At 38.6% G+C, this 14,068-nt stretch overlaps 1 protein-coding gene across 1 annotated transcript; it reads left to right on the plus strand.

Moving 5' to 3' along the window:
* The first annotated feature begins 6,490 nt into the window (after positions 1 to 6,490).
* LOC110280533 (uncharacterized) lies at positions 6,491 to 7,273 on the plus strand. The gene is made up of 2 exons (XM_021141602.1): positions 6,491 to 6,838; positions 6,926 to 7,273. Exons 1-2 carry the CDS (start codon positions 6,491 to 6,493, stop codon positions 7,271 to 7,273), a joined length of 696 nt encoding a protein of 231 aa, XP_020997261.1.
* The last annotated feature ends 6,795 nt before the right edge of the window (positions 7,274 to 14,068 follow it).

Here is a 14,068-nt window from a genome sequence, read left to right on the forward strand (position 1 = left end):
ATTCTAAATATCATGGCTAACACAGGTAAACACTGTTTAAGTATTAGTGACTTTAATCCTGTAACTACTTACCATGAAAAGGAAGGAGAAAGGATGAAATCTGCTACTTCCATTTAAATTTTTTTAAATTTTATCAAAAATGAAAGACTAGTTGATTTGGGGTTTGAAGGAAAGAAATTTACTTGGAGTAATAGACAATTTGATGGTAAGCTAATCCAAAAGAGACTAGATAGGGGGTTGGCCTCGGTTCAATGGAGAGAAGACTCTTGATAAACCATAATTTTATGGTTTATTTTTTATTGAATTGAGTGGATTTTGTCAACTCTTGTCACACTTATTCACATAAATTGCATGTTTTTAAGATTTCTTCCTAATTATGCTTCATAGTTCAAAATATACTTCTTAGGCCCTAAAAATGCTAATTCTTAACCAGGTGGAGCAGTCAACCGACGCGTACGCTTGACCAGGTGGAGCAGTCAACCGACGCGTACGCGTGACAAGCGGCACGTGCCTCACTAAAGGGAATACGCTGGGTGCGATTTTAAACCTCCTGCTGGCGCAGTTTCAAGCCCATTCTGCAGATTAGAGGCTGGGAGTGAAGGAGAATGAGACACACATGCCATTAGCTTAGTTTTTAGATGGGGAGAGAATTCGGGCTCTCTTCTCTCTCAAGGTTTTAGGGTTTCTTAGTTTAATTTCTTTTTAGATTTAGGTTTCAATCTTATTTTAATTTAGTTTTCTTTACTTTTTATTGTTCTAGTATCCTAGTTTATCTACTTCTCTTCTTAATTCTTCCATGTTGCTAATTTTAGTTCATGAACTCTTTTGTTAATCTCAATTTTCTTTTTATGCAATTTTATGCTTTCATGTCTTTTGATGTTTTCTTTCGTTGTTGTCAATGATTTCTTGCTTGGATTAGTTATGATTTTTATTAATTCTTGCATTATATGATGTTTACCTTTATTGTACTCTAGGTGTTTGATGAAATATTTCTTTTAGCCATGGATTAGATTTTTCTATTCTTGACTCGAATTGGTAACTTGGGTAACCTTAAGTTACTAATGTCCATATGATTGATAATTTATTTACATTGACACTAGTCTTCACTAAATTAATTAGTGAGTGGCTAGGACTTCTGGATTAGGATCAATTGAGCTCACTTGACTTTTCTCCAATTTTGGGATGACAAAGTGGGAGTGATATTTACAATTATCATATTGTGGTTGGTAACAAGGTAGTGATCCTTAACCATCAACCATTGCCAAGACCTTTTTACCATTTGATTTCCTTTCCTTTGTTAGTTAATTGCCATTTATTTTCTAGTCATTTACACTTCTTGTCAATTGCTATCTCACCCCCGATTTCCCTCATATCCAATAATTGAGGACTTGATTGCAATTTCTAGAGAGAATGACCCGGGATTAATATTCTCGGTTATTTTGATTTGTATTGTGACAACCTTTTAAACTTTAATTGAGGATAATTTGTCGGTTGGGACTATACTTTACGACATTGAATTGAAAAAATCCTTTGGTAATTTCCTATCGACATTTATCCCTTATCAAGTTTTTGGCGCCGTTGCCGGAGAATCACAATGGTGTTATATTATTGGCTATTGTGAATATGTGAATATTGTGAATAGTTTACTTTTTGTTTGTTTACAAATTTTTGCTAGTTGTAGGAGTTTGTTTTCTTTGTTTCATATTGGCTTTTGTTTTTATTTTCTCTTGCTATCATGAATTCTCACCCCTTTGGCTATGAGTTTGGTTACAACTATATTGTAGGAAATGAAAGCTTCAACCTGGAATCACATTATGGGAATGGATATCAAGTTAGGGAGGAGCCACATGCCTATGGTCAACCTTCATGGCAATAATCTCCTCCGATCTCTTATGGTTATGATCCACCCCATAATGCACACCAATATAAACCAATTCCTCAACATTGTTCCCCACCATACTCACAAGTCCCCTCTTACCAAACACCTTCCTATAACCCACCTGCATCATATTACCAACCTTGTATACCTTACCCTTGTGACCACTATGAAAGAAAATCCTTAGAGCCACCATAATTCCAACCAAATTACTCCTAAGAACCACCATTCTCATACACACCACCTCAATACTCCCACCAATATGAACCACCTTTCTATTGTGAACCCTTTTTTCCACATGATGAATCCTCCTATCCACCTCAAACATCAATGAATGACATTCTCATTTCATGTCTCCAAGAGCAAAGGGAGATTTATACTACTCTCCAAGGGGTAGTAACTACTTTGGTCGCCCTAAGCTTAGACACTCAAGGCCCTCCCATAGTTACATATGGAGAATCTAATGAAGAATGAAGCATGAGAGAGAGATTAGAGACTCCGGTGAAAAATAAGGAGTGGAACTTTGTACTAAAGCAAGTGGAGAAAGCCAAAATTATTGAAGGGGAAGAAGTGGTTAAAGATTTAGAAAATGCTGAACCTCCATGGGAATCTAGGATTAAAGAACATTCTTCCATGAAGCTTGAGTTTGATGTTGAGGAGGATAGTGCACAACCTCTAAGGCATGTTTTGAATGAAGAATTAGAAGGAATGGAGCTAGAATTGAGTTCTCTTGGTGACGATAACCTAGCATCAAGTCCTCTTAGTGAAGAATTTGCTTCCGCAAATGAGTCCTTTTGTAATAACCAGAGTTTTCATGAATAGAATAATTTAAATGCCCAAATTAGGTTCCGGGAAGTTAGAACGAGAATTTGGGGATTTAAATATAATTTTTTGACTCAGTAATTTTTTCGGAGTTAGAAAATGTGTTTTTCTATGAAAAACCATGAAAAACTGAGAACCGGCAGTTAAATCGATTGAACCGGTTCAAGTCTATCCGGTGCTCTGCGAGAAAAAGAGAAAACAGTCAAAAACCTTAGAAAAATATTACAAGTCAAAAACCGGGAGTTAATTTTAAAGGTTTGGCCCAAAGTTGGGCCAAACGGACTAAAAACGCAAACGAGTTAGACTGGACCCAAGTTGGGCTCAAGCCCAACATATATAAGGGTTCATTAAATGAATCCATTCAACACACCATACAAATAAACACACACACACCAGCTGCAAGAGGAGAGGAGAGAAGAGAGAAGAAACACTATTCATCTCCTCACTCTTTTCATCATATCTTGAGCTACGGTACTCTGATTCGCATGCTGTCAGTGGCTACGTGAAGCTCTCGCTGAGCCCGTCGTTTCTATCTAAGCTTTGTGGTAAGTCTCTCGAGTTTTTCTGCCCAGTTTTGGTACCCTTGTGAATTTCGAGTTTTGGGATTTGGTTTTGAGTGAAATCTTGTGTTTTGGATATTTTAGGTATATTCTAGCACTTGATTGTTTTTGGCTTCTAAAACTGTTGGATAAGGTAAGAGCTCTTGAAACCCTTGTGAGATTATGTTATCTTGAGTCCTAAGTTGATTTGTGATGATTTATGTATATATAGCTTGATTATTGTGAGTTTGGAAGCCTTTGGAGCTTGTTGGTGGCTTGGACTGTGTTGGAAAGCTTGTTGTGTTCATTTTTGAGTTTTGGCATATTGGGAATTGGCCAAGGTATGGTTTCGATTTTCTCTATGTAGTATATAATATTTATGGACACTTAGGCTAGTGACCCATAGATAAGTTTGAATTAAAATGATTGTTGATTGTTGAATGATGATGTATGATAATTTATGATGGGTTGAGGAATTCTTGAATTCAAATTATGACGATTAATATTGATATGATGAGGATGATTGATTGTGTGGATTGAAAAATGATTTGATATGATATATGTGATGTTGAGGTTGTTGGTATGGTAATTGAGGATTTGGAATGATTGATAAATGGCTACATTGATGTTGGTAGTTGGATATGTGAGATTGATATTGAAATTGATGATAAAATGATGATTGGTGAATGTATTGGTAGAAAAATTGTCGGTGATGTTATATGTTTGATAATTGAGATTGAGAATGATGAATGGGGATGGAAAAAGTTAGTGTGAATGATGAATGGTGACCTAAAGGGGTAGATTGTGTTGAAATTGGAAGTGTGGTATTGTTTTGGTTGGATGTGGTTTGTGAAAGTTGGTAAATTGAGATTTTGTAAGTTTTGGTAAAAGTTGGTTTTTGGTAAACTTTGTTTTATCATAACTTTTGCTTTGGTTTTCAAAATTTGTTGAAATTGGTTTAGAATTAAATTTTATTGAAAACCCTTCGATTTGATATAAAGTTTGTAAAATTTGGAATTTTGTAGAGGGAGTTATGGTCAGTCAAAGAGTGGTGTAAAAATCTGAAATTCTGCAAAGTTGTAGAATTTTGTGATTTCTGGTATGTGCGAACGCACACCTCTACGAAATTTTTAACATGTGCACACGCACAGGCTTGTGCGTGTGCACACATAGGGGAAGGCTCCCTGTTTGCAGCGCTAGCACAGCTTGTGCGCACACATTCCAATGAGAAATTGCAACCTCTGCGTACGTACAACCCTATGCGCACACACACTTTGGGAAGGTCAGTCTGTTGGGGGCGCTAGCACAGGTTGTGCGAGTGAACAGACATTGTGAATTTTGGCACCTGCGCGTATGCAGACCTCTAGGCGTACGGACACGTTTTGAAACTTCTCCTGGGCGTGCACACACACACCCCTGTGCATACGCACACACCCTGTTTCTCAAATTTTAACTTTCTTTCAAACTATTTCACCTTCCCAACAAGATTGTAAGCTTCTATAACACCGTTTTACGTTAAAAAATTAGAAAACGGAGGTTTAGGTTTCTGGTGTGCTGAGGATGGGTTGGATGGAGCGTAAAAAAGGATTGGTATATGAGATGAGAACTGGTGAACTATGAGTTCGGAATGGAAATCATGAATTGATGATGGTTGTGATGAGTCGAGGACTCGAAGAGAAATGATGATCTTGATGGATGTTAAGAGTGTGCGGGGCCTATATTCCCGGCGTAGCAGATTGTTCTTATGCATGACTAGTTGTTGTTGAGAGTGTGCGGAGCCTATATCTCCGGCATGGCAGATGTTTCTGTCGCATAAATTGTTGAATGTTGAGAGTGTTCTCTACTGCAGAAAGTGTGCGGGGCCTATATCCTTGGCGTAGTAGGCTTCCTATTGCATGAGTGTGCAGGGAACTATATCTCTGGCATGGTAGAAAAGGGTACATCCAGGAGGATGTGTCGGGTTGGCATTTAAGGACCGACAAGTGATATCACGAGCCAATAGAATAGACATTCATCATATGTATTTCTTATGTGCTTGTTTGCTTTGATTACTTGGGTTTGCCTAATTGTATTATATACCTACTTGATTTTTGAATTACTTGTTATATATTTAAATATTACATGTGTTTTCCTTGCTTGCATTATCTGTGTTTGTCTGGTGCTGAGGAGGCTAGGTAGGTGGTGGCGACGGGATCGCACGGAGGGTAGGTTGGTGAAGGCTGTGGGACAATGGTGACTAGTTTAGTTAGTAATCCCCTAGGGTAGATTACCCTGTTATTATATTATTGTTTTAAGTTATGTTTCAATGTTTTAGTATGCTTTAAGATGAATCTGTGATGGATATGAAGTTCTAGGATTGCCTTTGGCATCCCGGGGTCTTATATCCTACATGACTGGGCACTGTTACCATACTGAGAACCTCTGGTTCTCATATCATATTTCTATTGTATTTTTCAGATGCAGGTCGCAATCCACCTCGGTGAGTTGTTTGGATGATAACTGAAGCGGAGGATCCTGTTACTCTTGGAGTCTTTTTGATTTACTTTATTTATACATCTCTTAATTTTGTATTTTGTTTTGCCTAGAGGCTTGTATTTGAGTGAAAAAAACTTGTATAAGTTGGTTTTTACTGTCTGGTTCTGTTTTGTCTGTATATATGGCTAGTCAGCTTAAACTGTAGGAGCCGTGACTAGATTCTTATGATATTACACTATTATACTATGATATTTTGTTATATTGAATCTGTTTCTTGCATTTTAAGTTAGTAGTTTCGTTAGTACGTTTTGCACTTTGTAAATCCTATTTTTTTTACTATATCCTTCGTTGGCCTTCTAGATTATATTAATTCTTTCTATATATTATATGTATGAACTTAGAACTGTCGTAATATCTGATTAACCTTTGCTTTATAGCACGAGGTAAAGCTTAGGCTAATTAGGGTGTTACATTTAGTAGTATCAGAGCGATTCGTCCTCGCGAGCCTGAGGGATGGACCGATTGTGCTTCATTGCATACTCTGTGTGTCCTTTTCTTTGATGCTATTAGGTTATCTACTTGATATTGCATAGCATGCTTGTTTGTGAGTGTCTGTTTAGGATAACTGAAGCACTAGGCTTTTGATATTGAGACTGATCACCTTGATATCGATTGTTTGGTGTAGACAGGAACCCTAATGGCTCCTCGCGAACGAGGTCGTACATGTTCATGAGGAGAGAGTAGGAATGAGCAACCGGCCGATAACCATGCCGAGTTTATGGCGGCAATGGTGAATCATGCAAACACCATGGAGGCGAATGCTGCTGCGACTCTACAAGCTGTGCAGAGGTTAGGCCAACCGATGGGAAATGGAAACGAAAATGGTGAGGGAAACGCGAACGATAATGCTGAGGGAAATGGAGATAACATGAGAAGCGCTCCGATGACCTTGGAGACTTTTCTCAAGGTTCATCCGCCAATTTTCCGAGGATCAACCAATCCTACAGAAGCAGACAACTGGTTCCAAGCTATGGAGCGTGCACTGCAAGCACAGCATGTCCCGAAGAATCAATACGTGGAGTTTGCTGCTTATCAGCTTCGGGAAGAGGCCCAACATTGGTGGCAGGCAGAATGCCTCTTGCTACAGCTTTAGAACGCCGATGTTCCTTGGAATGTATTCCAAACGGCCTTCTACAAGAAGTACTTTCATAAGCCTGCGAGGGAAGCGAAGGAGATAGAACTTATACAGTTGAAGCAAGGTTCCTTATTTGTGGCGGACTACACCAGCCAATTTGAGGAGCTCTGTAGGTTCTCTAGGGCATGTCAGGGTGCCCCGGAGACCTATGAAAGTTGGAACTGTATCAAGTATCAAAGGGGCTTGAAGGACGACATCATGACTGCTGTGGCTCCTATGGAGATTCGTATTTTCTCCGATCTGGTGAACAAGGCAAGAGTGGTTGAAGAATATGCAAAGACGGTAGCTTCGTCAAAGGACACTTATAAAGGAAGCTCTAATAGAGAACGCGACGATTACCTTGCACCGAGAGGACAAAGCTTTTAGAGAGATGGCAACTTTGGAAGGGACAACAATGCCGAGTTTCATCATATGAGGGGAGGCCGCCTGTGTTTTACTTGTGGGTATCCTGGACATATATTCAAGTATTATCGCCGTGGAAGGGACCGAGACGAGGGTAAGAATCAACAGTCAGGCCGTGTCTTTACCTTGGATGCACGTGATGCGACAGGGTCGGATCCTCCGACGAGAGGTAAGCGTATGCTTTAAGTATTATATTGCATGGACCTGAGGGTATCTTGGTTCTATCTTTTGTAAAGTGGTCGTTAGGATTACAAGAGCTTAGGTTTTTGTTGGAAGCAAACCATGGATTACGAGGATTCTAGTGGCGGTAGTCGAGGATTTTGGACTTGTGATGACGAACGATCAGAGTGACGCAGCGAAAGCATGTTGATTAGCATTTTCGACGACAAAAATCTTTTTAAGGAGGGGAGGATGTAATAACCGAAGTTTTCACGAATAGAATAATTTAAATGCCCAAATTAGGTTCTGGAAAGTTAGAACGATAATTTGGACATTTAAATATGATTTTTGGACTCTATGGGTTTTTTTTAGTCAAAAAATGTGTTTTCTGTGAAAAACTATAAAAAACTGTGAACCGGCAGTTAAACCGGTTGAACCAGTTCAAGTCTGCCCAGTTATGCGTGAGAAAAAGAGAAAATAGTCAAAAATCTTAGAAAAATATTAGAAGTAAAAAACTGGACATAAATTTTAAAGGTTTGGCCCAACAGGCTAAAAACGCTAACGGATTGGACCGGGTCCAAGTTGGGCCCAAGCCCAACATATATAAGGGTTCATTAAATGAACCCATTTAACACACCACACACACACACACACCAGCTGCAAGAGGAAAGGAGAGAAGAGAGAAGAAATACTATTCATCTCCTCACTCTTTTCATCATATCTTGAGCTACGGTACTCAGATTTGCGTGTCGTCAGTGGCTACACGAAGTTTTGTGGTAAGTCTCTCGAGTTTCCCTACCCAATTTTTGTGCCCTTGTGAATTTCGAGTTTTGGAGTTTGGTTTTGAGTGAAATCTTGTGTTTTGGGTGTTTTAAGTACACTCTAGCATTTGATTATTTATGGTTTTGGCTTTCAAAACTGTTAGATAAGGTAAGAGGTCTTGAAACCCTTGTGAGATTATGTTTATCTTGAGCCCTAGATTGATTTGTGATGATTTATGTATATATAGCTTGATTATTGTGAGTTTGAAAGCCTTTGGAGCTTGTTGGTGGCTTGGATTGTGTTGGAAAGCTTGTTGTGCTCATTTTTTGAGTTTTGGCATATTGGAAGGTATGGTTTCGATTTTCTCTATGTAGTGTATAATATTTATGGACACTTAGGCTAGTGACCCATAGGATAGGTTTGAATTAAAATGATTGTTGATTGTTGAATGATGATGTATGATAATTTATGATGGGTTGAGGGATTCTTGAATTCAAATTATGACGATTAATATTGATATGATGAGGATGATTGATTGTGTGGATTGAAAAATGATTTGATATGATATATGTGATGTTGAGGTTGTTGGAATGGTAATTGAGGATTTGGAATGATTGATAAATGGCTACATTGATGTTGGTAGATGGATATGTGAGATTGATATTGAAATTGATGATAAAATGATGATTGGTGAATGTATTGGTAGGAAAATTATTGGTGATGTTATATGTTTAATAATTGAGATTGAGAATGATGAATGTGGATGGGAAAAGTTAGTGTGAATGATGAATGGTGACCTAAAGGGGTAGATTGTGTTGAAATTGGAAGTGTGGTATTGTTTTGGTTGGATGTGGTTTGTGAAAGTTGGTAAATTGAGATTTTGTAAGTTTTGGTAAAAGTTGGTTTTTGGTGAACTTTGTTTGATAATAACTTTTGCCTTTGTTTTCAAAATTTGTTGAAATTGGTTTAGAATTAAAGTTTATTGAAAACCCTTCGATTTGATATAAAGTTTGTAAAATTTAGAATTTTGTAGAGGGAGTTATGGTCAGTCAAAGAGTGGTGTAAAAATCTGAAATTCTGCAAAGTTATAGGATTTTGTGATTTCTGGTATGTGCGAACGCACACCTCTGCGAAATTTTTAACATGTGCGCACGCACAGGCTTGTGCGTATGCACACGTAGGGGAAGGCTCCCTGTTTGCAGCGCTAGCACAGCTTGTGCGCACACATTCCAATGAGGAATTGCAACCTGTGCGTACGCACAACCCTGTGCACACACACACGTTGGGAAGGTCAGTCTGTTGGGGGCGCTAGCACAGGTTGTGCGAGTGAACAGACATTGTGAATTTTGGCACCTGCGCGTATGCAGACCTTTAGGCATACGGACACGTTTTGAAACTTCTCCTGGGCGTGCCCACACACACCCCTGTGCGTACGCACACACCCTGTCTCTCAAATTTTAACTTTCTTTCGAACTATTTCACCTTTCCAACAAGATTATAAGCTTCTATAATGGGTTGAGGAATCTTGAGTTCAAATTATGACGATTAATATTGATATGATGAGGATGATTGATTGTGTGGATTGAAAAGTGGTTTGATATGATATATGTGATGTTGAGGTTGTTGGAATGGTAATTGAGGATTTGGAATGATTGATAAATGGCTACATTGATGTTGGTAGTTGGATATGTGAGATTGATATTGAAGTTGATGATAAAATGATTATTGGTGAATGTATTCGTAGGAAAATTGTTGGTGATGTTATATGTTTGATAATTGAGATTGAGAATGATGAATTGGGATGGGAAAAGTTAGTGTGAATGATGAATGGTGACCAAAGGGGTAGATTGTGTTAAAATTAGAAGTGTGATATTGATTTGGTTGGATGTGGTTTGTGAAAGTTGGTAAATTGAGATTTTGTAAGTTTTGATAAAAGTTGGTTTTTGGTGAACTTTGTCTAATCATAACTTTTGCTTTGGTTTTCAAAATTTGTTGAAATTGGTTTAGAATTAAAATTTATTGAAAACCCTTCAATTTGATAAAAGTTTGTAAAATTTGAAATTTGAGGGAGTTATGGTCATTTAAAGAGTGGTGTAAAAATCTGAAATTCTGCAAAGTTACAGAATTTTGTGATTTCTGGTATGTGCGCTCGCACAGCCTTGTGCGTATGCACCCTCTGCAAAATTTTTAACTTGTGCGCACGCACAAACCTGTGCATACACACACGCAGGGGAAGGCTCCCTGTTTGTAGTGCTAGCACAGCTTGTGCGCGCACATACCAACGAAGAATTACAACCTGTGGGTACGCACAACCCTGTGCGCACGTACACGTTGGGATGGTCAGTCTGTTGGGGGTGCTCGCACAGGTATTGTGAGTGAATAGACATTGTGAATTTTGGCACCTGTGCGTACGCATACCTCTATGCATACGTACACGTTTTGAAACTTCTCTTGGGCGTGCGCACGCACACCCCTGTACGTACGCACACACCCTGTTTCTCAAATTTTTACTTTCTTTTCAACTATTTCACCTTCGCAACAAGATTGTAAGCTTCTATAATACCATTTTAAGACTCTTGGGCTTATTCTTGATCTTGAAACATGGGAAAAGATCTTAGGAGAATTTATTTGGGTTTTATGTTAAAAAATTAGAAAATTGAGGCTTAGATTTCTGGTGTGCTAAAGATGGGTTGGATGGAGCGTAAAGAAAGATTGGTGTATGAGATGAGAGCTAGTGAACTATGAGTTCAGAATGGAAATCATGAATTGATGATGGTTGTGATGAGTCAAGGACACAAAGAGAAATAATGATCTTGATGGATGTTAAGAGTGTACGGGGCCTATATCCATGGCGTAGTAGATTGTTCTGCTGCATGACTAGTTGTTGTTGAGAGTGTGCGGAGCCTATATCTCCGGCGTGGCAGATGTGAATTTGTTGTGGTTGGTTCCTTCTCTGCTGCAGGAAGTGTGCGGGGCCTATATCCCTGGCGTAGTAGACTCCCTACTACATGAGTGTGCAGAGCACTATATCTCTGGCATGGCAGAAAAGACCACATCCGTGAGGATATATCGGGTTGGCATTTAAGGACCGACAAGTGATATCATGAGCCAATATGATAGACATTTATCATGTGCATCTCTTATGTGCTTGTGTTCTTTGAATACTTGGGTTTGTCTAATTGTATGATATGCCTACTTGCTTCTTGAATTTTTTGTTATATATTTAAATATTACCCGTGTTTTTCTTACTTGCATCATCTATATTTGTCTGGTGCTGAGGAGGTTAGGTAGGCGGTGGCGACGAGATCGCAGAGAGGGTAGGTTGGCAAAGGCTGTGGGACAGCGGTGACTAGTTTAGTTAGTAATCCACTAGGGTAGATTACCATGTTATTATATTATTGTTTTAAGTTATGTTTCAATGTTTTAGTATGCTTTAAGATGAATCTATGATGGATATGAAGTTCTAGTATTGCCTTTGGCGTCCTGGGGTCTTATATCCTACATCACTGGACACTGTTACCATACTGAGAACCTACGATTCTCATACCATATTTCTGTTGTGTTTTTCAGATGCAGGTCGCAACCCACCTCGGTGAGTTGTTTGGATGATGACAGAAGCAGATGATCCTGTTACTCTTGGAGTCTTTTTGGTTTACTTTGTTTATACATCTCTCACTTTTGTATTTTGTTTTGCCTAGAGGCTTGTATTTGAGAGAGAAAAACTTGTATAATCTGGTTTTTACTGTCTGGTTCTATTTCGTCTGTATATATGGCTAGCCGGCTTAAACTCCACGAGCTGTGGCTAGATTCTTATGATATTACACTATTATACTACGATATTTTGTTATATTGAATCTGTTTCTTGCATTTTAAGTTAGTAGCTTCGTTAGTACATTTTGCGCTTTGTAAATCCTATTTTTTTGGACTATATCCTTCATTGGGCTTCTAGATTATATTAATTCTTTCTATATATTATATGTATTAGCTTAGAACTGTCGTAATCTCTGACTAAACTTTGCTTTACAATGCGAGGTAAAGCTTAGGCTAATTAGGGTGTTACACATTTGAGTTTGAAGAACCTTCTCCCAATGAATTTAAAATTGACGTGGAGGTAGATTTCTCTCAACCTCTGATTTATTATTTGAGTGATGGAAAAGAGTTAGATGAACTTGGTGAGGAGATGCTTAAAGGTGAAGAATCTTATCAAGAGGTGGAAGCCCTTCGAAAAGGATGGATAGGAGTGAAATATGATTTTTCAAGATCATTGGAGACTTCTCTACCTAGGTTACCATCTACTCCTTCATTTGAGTGGGTAAAACTAGTTTCTCTTAGCTTTATTATCCTACTTGCATTTGGTTGTTTGAAACGGATGGCCAACTTAGGGTGCATTATGGAATGAAGCATAAGAGAAGGATGTTTAGTGGTTGGCGTTGCAAATCAAGGCTCACTACGATTGAGAGTTCGAGGATCAAATGCAAAGGTTGGACTAGTGCTCAAGTGAATCGGTTTAGAAGAAGAGTTTGGTACTTGATTGAGAATTCAGCTTGCTTACCACTCGAGTGAAATTACAAGGGTCAATTTGAAGACGGATGCGAAAATAAAATATGGGATCTCGGATTACAACATGAATACCAACTAGGGGAGCTCATATCTTGTGAAGAACTTCACCAAGGCTTGGTGAATTTGGTTGGAAATTCAAACAACCATTTGAAGATCAAGAATTCTTGGAAGTTCAAGGTTGAGTACAAGCACAAGCCACCATACGTAGAGCTCATCAAATGTCCAACTTAAGGACTTTAAACAAAAGTGCTAGGTGGGAGACACCCCACCATGGTATGATCTTCCTTGTTTATAGCCTCTTTTACCTTATTTTTCACCTCTTTGTTTAGGTATATTTGATGAGATATGGTATGAATATTTTGAGTTTGATTATGTATGTTTGAATGATGGTTGTTTCATGAAGTTATCATCTATGTTAGTTTGTTTAATTTGGCAATTTTGGTTATTACAATGCAATTTTAAGGATTTTTGTAGTATTTTACTTGCATAGATGCAAAAAATGTGCCACAATTGCTTTTCCTTATTTTCTGAAAAAAAGAAGGGATGTTACGCGTACACGTGACCGACGCGTGCACGTTGAGGCCTAAATTTTGATGATGCAAAAACCATACTGAAATTGTGCAATAGCACGGCCTGGACAGTGAGTTGTGCCAGGACTGTGCTGGTGGGGTGCGCCGCGCACAACCCTTGTCACGCGCATGCGAGGCCGACGCATACTTGTCGCCTTGCAATCCTGGATTGTGAACTTTTGGTGCTGGGTTGGTGCGGCCGCATGGTCCGGACAGTGAGTTATGCCGGGACCATGTGGGAACTGTGCGCTGGGCACAATTAGCCCTCACGCATACACGTGACTGACGCGTAGGCGTCACCCTCCTTTTCCATACTTTTTATGCCTACGCGTGACTGACGCATACGCGTCATGTAGCTTTTTTTGTTTTTGCATTGCCTTTGTGACTTCAGCTGCCCTGTTCTTCATCCTTACTCCATTCTTCTTTCTTTCTTTCTTACTTCTACTTCCTTCCTTCCTTTCTTCTTCAACTTTTCTTCTCCCATTCCTTCTCTTCTCTTTCTCTCTTCTCTTTTCAAATTTCTTATCATTTCTCACTTACATTTCTCTATTTCTTCTTCTACTTCTTTTCAAGGTTTTACTTCTCAACTTCTCCTACTTTCTAATTTTTTTTCTTTTAGTACTTGATTATCTCTGTTCTTGTTGATTGCCATTTAATTTTACTATATGTAATTAGTTTTTCATCCTTATTTTCTAAACTTGTTATTTTT

The sequence above is a fragment of the Arachis duranensis genome, chromosome 4 (assembly GCF_000817695.3).
Source record: "Arachis duranensis cultivar V14167 chromosome 4, aradu.V14167.gnm2.J7QH, whole genome shotgun sequence".
NCBI classification, from domain to species: domain Eukaryota; kingdom Viridiplantae; phylum Streptophyta; class Magnoliopsida; order Fabales; family Fabaceae; genus Arachis; species Arachis duranensis.

Bases quoted from the DNA above. Each gene is read 5' to 3' on its own strand.
- LOC110280533 (XM_021141602.1), top strand. From the start codon at position 6,491: ATGGCGGCAATGGTGAATCATGCAAACACCATGGAGGCGAATGCTGCT. The intron at 6,839-6,925 runs GCAGAATGCCTC...TACTTTCATAAG, and splicing joins AGGCCCAACATTGGTGGCAG to CCTGCGAGGGAAGCGAAGGA.